General features: G+C 41.3%; 1 protein-coding gene across 1 annotated transcript in view; it reads right to left on the bottom strand.

The window, feature by feature from the left end:
* Positions 1 to 522: 522 nt before the first annotated feature.
* The window catches only part of LOC109929355 (protein FAM110D-like), a 105,911-nt gene continuing 99,575 nt past the window's right edge, over positions 523 to 6,858 (bottom strand). The window contains exon 2 of the mRNA XM_020529028.2: positions 523 to 5,113. Coding sequence (XP_020384617.1) covers positions 3,707 to 4,825 — 1,119 coding nt within the window. The 5' untranslated portion in view covers positions 4,826 to 5,113 and the 3' untranslated portion in view covers positions 523 to 3,706. The remainder of the gene's footprint in view (positions 5,114 to 6,858) is intronic.

Raw genomic sequence — 6,858 nt, 5'->3', positions numbered from 1 at the left:
CTGTGTGGTGGGAAGGCCTGTAGTAGAAAGACACCAGAGAGAGAAGCAGAAAGGAAGGCAGGGGGAGATCATAGTGTGAGGTCTAGTGGTCAGGGCGGGTGATTGTAGGTGAAAGAGTAGGATTTATAAATAAGCCTGTTAGGCCTCAAATAACACTCCTGCTCCTACTCTGGCCACATCTAGTGCCTTAATACAATTATCTAATAGAACCTCCTCTGTTTTACTTGACATGCATTCTAGTTAAAACAGAAATTGTTAGAATTGCACCACACCTATTCTTGGGGATTAAAATCACCCTCAATTTTATATTACGTGCAAACTACTTAAACTGCCAATTTATCTCTCTCAATTAGATGGGGTAAAGCCATCATGTTGATTTCAAACAGAGAACTGTGCTGAGTTCTGTTTGTGCTAACACTTGTATCTTCTAGGTAATATGGGCTCTTTACAGGTTTACATGGTCTCCATTCCCAGGTTGACCTCCTGGGGTCTGGCGTGTAAGTGAGTGCAGTCATCCTCTGATCTAACAAGAAATCTTGAAGAGTAAACAAAACGTAGTTTATTGCATCTTTGCAATATTTACAGGTTATGAGAACAAACTACAATATCACAAAAGTTGTTGGTAGGCATAGGTCTGTCCCTTTTGATGACCTCCTTTACTCTCCAGTCCACATAATGTCATCACCAGTGGGTGGAGTATTAACCCTTTCAGATCCATATGCATCACACTGAGTAAGCAATCAATCTTTCATTGAACTACAAGGTGCACAGTTCAGCTTTTCATATTACAGACTGGATTTTATGAAGATGTCCGGGAATTAAGTGAAAGAAAGTTTTAGCAGAACGTTACTGACCAGGCTTAATAGGCTGAGACTCCTTTATCTAAAAAAGAGAAACCTCAGGGATGAATCAATAGAAATCTTTACATTATGAAGGGATTTATTTGATAGGATGGATATAGTGAAACTGATTCCATTCATTGGCGAATCCAGAACAAGGGAACATAAATAGAAGAAGTCATGAAGGGAAATAAAGAACAAGGAGTTTTTTTTTCACAGAGTGGTGAGAATATGCTCCTCACCGTTTCATAGGAGCAGAGGTCATGGGGAGGACAGATGTATACTTAAGGGAGCACGAGCAGTGTCAGAAGTCGTAATGGGAGTCAGATAAACTGATGCAGAGCACAGGGCATTAATCCATATAGATTGGTCAAATAGAGCCTATGTTATAGAGGCTGGTGGGTATTTGGAAGTGTGCCTGTAAAGGTGGTAGAGACGAAACCTTCATAACATTTAGGTAACCATTTGCAATGCTAAGTCATACAGGGCTATGGGCAAGCTGGAAAATGGGATTAGAACAGTTAGATGGTTGTTTTTGTCCAGCATAGATGCGACGGGTCAAACGGCCTTTTTCCGTGCTGAGGGTCTCTATAACTCTACAGTCTATGGAATAAAACCTGGGCAGGAACTGAGGTGGCACAGTAGACTCAGGGGGAGGGGATATCAGGGTAGAAGTGTGTATCAGCAAAGTTCCAGTGAAGTTCCCTATTGAAAGATAATGTTTATGATAATGTGTGAGAGTTGGGTTAGGGTACATTGCAATAACTTGCTGATACACATAGCCATAGCTGTGGAGGAGAGATCGAGCCTTGTGGGAAGTGTGAGCTCTTGTGGGAAACCCAGCATGGAGTGTCTGCAGGACCATGGCTAAAGAAGGACTGTAATGTTGAATTTTTAACTTATTTCTTTATTTTTCTACCTTGTACTTAAGATTTTATACCTAAGATGGGACTTCATACATTTTTCACTGTACTCTTGTATCCCTGTAGTTGAGTACACATGACAATAATTCTAGTTCTAGCTAGTCAAGCACAGCACTGGAGGGTTTATTTGAATATTGAAAATTTGAGGCATTTTGAGGAGGAGAGGTGGGAAAATAGAATTAGTGGGAACTCTTCAGCCTCTGTTTCATGGGACAAACCAGTCATTTTGGCATAGTTATGGCATCAGAAATGGAAGAAATTAATTAACATGTTTTAGTTGCTTCTTGGAACAGAATTTGAGTATTGTAAAACAAAATGATATACTGTTGAAGCTATTTGCCTTGCACTCATCAGGACAGAATCCCAAATCTCAATAGGAACAACAAATAGAGTTACATGATAAACACGGGGCTGATTCGTTGGCAAGTCACAAAACCTTAATCATTCAGATTCCACTTGCCAGCCAATCTGCATCCTGTTTCTCATGCAGTTCAAGGAATTGTTTCCTTTGAGATTTGGTATTCTTGCTGATCTGTCCTGATGAGTGGAAGATGAAAAGTACCAGAATCAAGTTTCCTATATTTTTGTTCCTACAAGAAATCAATACCGAATACCTGTCTATATTTCTTTATTTTCCTTTATATAATTTAGCTTTTACAAAAAAACTTTTGAACGCCTTCAAAACAAAAACACCCCTTTAAGTTTATTTGAAAATTGGTAATTAATGTAATTGTCGAGTTTGCATTTGGAAAGGTCACCTTATTTCACTTCCAGAATCTTCATTTCCTTTAACTCTGCTGCATGTTTTTCAGAATATGTATATACATTTAAGAAAATGTTGGTCCAAACGTGGAGATTTTGCTTAAAGTTGCTGATTGGTTCCAGGGCCTGGGTACAACCATATCACAAGATAAGAAAAAACACCTTTCACCACTTGTACAAAAGATCAGTTTGTGCAATCACACTCCAGCATTTAATATGCACAGATTTCCCCCTAATTTGACAGTTTTGCTTCAAAAATTGTCACATTGATACAGTCAAGAATACTCTTACATAATTGTGTCCTAGCAGGATATTGTAAAAGAGGCTTTACTTTGCCTCTAAATGTTATATATTTATATTGGGTGACTGCTGTGAGTAGCACTCTTGCCTAAGAGTCAAAGTTGTGGGTTCAAGTCCCACTCCAGAGACTCGAGAATAAAATCAAGACTGATACTTCCAATGAAGTACTGAGTGAGTGCTATACTGTCATAGGTGTCAGCTGTTGGGTGAGCCCATTAAACTGAGGCTCTGTCCACCCTCCAGATGAATGAAGATCCCACAGCACTATTTTGAAGGGCAGGTATGTTTCTCCCAGTGTCTGACCAATATTTCTCTTTCTAATGCTAAAAACAGGTTGTCATTATCATGTTGATGTTTGTGAGAACTTGCTGCTTCAAATTGTCTCGTCACAACGCCCACTTTACAACAGCAAATAGTTACGAATTCTCAATTGGCAGTAAAGCACTTCAGGTCATCCCATGGAGGTCTTTCTTTTTTACCTGTGATATGTTAGATCTGGGTGTGTGTGCTGTCAACATTAGTGTGTGAAGACAGTCCACTTGACCAGCATTATGTCCATGACCTCTGAGTACAAATACTCCAATAAAAGGAAAATGTAGCGTCCACCCCCTAACCACCCCCCTGTCCTGTTCAAGGCTGCCACTGCAATAAAATGTTGCATTCATCATCCCTTGTTCACTCATTAACTTCAACTGAAACTTTCAGACCAAAACTGAACATCAGTTTTAGCAGTTAAATTAAGAAAATAAAACTTTTTAAATATGTGCCATATGGTTGAGCTAAAGACAGAATTTACTTCAATTCCTCAAGGTATTAATACTTAAGACAGAATGTACTTCAATGAAAATATTCCGTTTGCATTTTGGGGCAAGTTCTAAAACTCTATACTGTTGATTCCCTTGGTCCTTCTTTGGCCTTTTTACAACTGTACAACCACTTGATGATCCGTGCATTTCGTTCAATGATGGATATCCCCAAAGAGACCTGCTCCTGAATTTCTTCTTCATAAAGGCCTTCACCATCTCTGCTTCCATGAGAGAATTCACTGCCATCACTCTCAGTCATGCTGACATTCTGAATTCCGGGAGATATCGAGTCTGAAGGAGCAGGAGAGAAGTTGGACAGCCCAAGATGCTCTGCCATGTCAGGGTCAAGCCCACAGTAATTGAAAAACCTTTCTTCTTCTGACAAAGTGACCGAATTACGCAGCAAGTGGTCCCTGTTCGGATGTTGCAAAGTCCTGTTTCTCAAAGCTACTTGGCTATTTGCTTCAGAAAGGTTACTTGGCAGGTTGAGAGTTCTGGTTAAGCAAAGGTTTGGAGAAACTGAGCCTGCGATTTTCTTGTTAGTGAAGAGCTTGACACAATGATTTTCAACTTCTGTCGCTTCACAGTCATTGAGACGACTGATGTGCGACATAACAGGAGAGCTAACTTCAGAGAAAGACCTACTGCCCTCCTTCAGGATGATCTTTGGCAACTCGAGAGAGTTCACCTGCTTGTCCCTGGTGGACCCCTGAAAAAGGCGTCGGATGAAGTTATAGCCCCTGGAGTTCTCATTGCTGCCTGTCTTGCAGTCACGTTTCTGTCGGTAAATGATTAAGGAGTCTGGCCTCATGACTCTCTTGGAGGTGGTTCTCCTCGTGACCACTGGATTGTGGGATGGCTTGTCCACAAAGACATTTCTGATGTTGTTGAGTTGTTCCAAATTGGCATTTTCTTTCCTGGCATCAAAATCCTGGCATGGCCTCCTCGCCTCACCTGGTCTGACCCAGTTTTGAGCAGAAGGTTGTGGAGTTACAGCAGGGCTGGCAATTGTCTCTTGCTTAGCGTTCATCACTTTCTGGCTTTTGACATACTTTGGCTTGTCTGCTTCAAGTCTCTCGACAGCACTCGGTGCCCGGCCCCTATTTCCACTTTCCATTTGCCTGCGTAGATATTCAGGACCTTTGTTTAGTAGCCTGAGAGGGGAGGGGGAGCCAACTGGAGTGACAGGCTTCATTCTCCGTACTTCACTTGTGGTTCGGGATAATGAGACAAGTCCAGAGCTCAACCCAGCAGAAACTTTCAAATCAACTCTCCCATATCCAAACCAATGTAACCAGGTCACCCGAGACTTCAGTGTTGTTTAGTTTGGATAGGGCTTAAGAACGCAGACTCCTCAATGATTTCTTTATCGCAGGAAATCAGCAAGAGAGAGAAGAAAGGACTTTCAGAGTGCACCTATTAATACACTCCACTCTCAACTGGAATGCTTCACTGAACTTTCCTCTCAGCTTCACGCATCCTCCTGAAAAATAAATCAAAGTTTGCCATGCATCAGTTCAAAGCCTCTGGACTCGATGCTAAAAGCTATTTTGTCTTTCGGTGCTGACAGATCCAATGCACCAGCAATTCCAGTACTGAGCTGACATGGAGGGTCAGCTGGCTTAGCTTAAGGCAGCCAATACTCTCAATACACCAGGGAGAGACAGTCTCTAATCAAGACACACACTTGCAGAACCCAGTGAGATGAATCCTGTGCGGCCAGCAGAAACAATACGCATTTATATAGCACCTCTCACGATCTCAGGACATCACAACGCATTTCATCGCCAAAAATGAACCTTTATTAAAAACTGTTACTGTTGTAATGTAGGTAAGTACAGCAGCCAGTATACAGCAAAATGCCATAAAGTGATAATGACATGATTATTTCTCTTTAGCTTGGTTGAGGAAGAAATATTGATGAGGACACCTTATTTAGGAAGAATGACCTTATGTAATGTTATGGGAATTATTTAATGTCACCAAGATGGGTTAAACACAGCTTAACTTTCTAGCTAAAAGACAGTATTTTCACCCAGCACTACATGGGGAGTGTGTGTGTGGAGGTGTGGGGGGGGGAGGTGGTGGTGGTGGTGGTGATCAGTCAAAATTTTGTGCTCAAAACACTGGACTTAGGACTGGAACCCAAAACCTTCGTACTCAGACCGAAGCGTGCTACAACCTGAAACACAAGCAGTATTCCTTACCAAACCCTGCATAATGGTACTGACCAAGAACTTCAATATGGGGCAGGGACACATTTAATCAATTTGTCATATTTATAGTTAAAGATTTGCACACGCCTGACTATTTTTATCACGTTGTTCAGAAATGCCTCAGCATCTGAATTGCAATTAATTATTTTGTGCTGGACTAGCTGTTGGAGCGGCAGTTGGGGTCTTGGCAAGACTTTATTAGAAGGACAGCACCTCTGACCACGTAGAAGTCCCTTAGTGTCATACTGAAGCGTCAGTCTATTCATAAGTACAGATTGGCTGGGTGAGTTGGTTAGCTCAGTTGGCTTGTTAGCCAGTTTGTGATGCAGTGATGCCAACAGTGTGGGTTCAATTCCTGCACCATCTGAGGTTACCATAAAGGACTCTCCTTGTCAACCTCTCCCCTTGTCTGAAGTGTGGTGACCCCCAGGTTAAACCACCACCAGCAATCACTCTCTAATAAAAGAATAAGACTTTACCTTTACAAATTCGCTATATCTCATCACTGTCTTTGGGAGGTTGTTGTGCCAAGTATTAGCAAACCAAACATAAATTTTCTTCCTTACAAACTGCATGCCTTTCTTAAAAAAAAATTGGTTGTTCAAATCCCCCTCTGTTCTAGTAACTGCTTTCAGTCTTTCAATCCATGATGTGCCCAGCAAATCTGGCCTTGTGAATCACCCATTTGTCTCCTCCTAGTATTGCCTGCTTCTGCTTAGTCCCATAGCTCTGGAATATATTGTCTAAGCCTCTCTGGTTTTCTCTTTTTAAGATGCAGCTAAAAACCTACTTCTTTAATCAAGGATTTGATCACCTGTCCTAACGTCTTTTTTTTGTGTCATCTTGTATGACAATGTTCCTGTGAAATGATACTACATCAGAGGCACTATAATATATGAGGGTTGTCGTTGAAGGGATGTCATGGCACAGTGGCTAATCTTCAGTAAAAATGAGAATCACGGAGTAGTTGTACATAATGGGAATTATTTGATACATTTTGAACCTATAGCTT

The sequence above is a fragment of the Rhincodon typus genome, chromosome 27 (genome assembly GCF_021869965.1).
Source record: "Rhincodon typus isolate 14 chromosome 27, sRhiTyp1.1, whole genome shotgun sequence".
Lineage (NCBI taxonomy): Eukaryota > Metazoa > Chordata > Chondrichthyes > Orectolobiformes > Rhincodontidae > Rhincodon > Rhincodon typus.
This window is presented reverse-complemented; position numbering and strand designations above follow the sequence as displayed.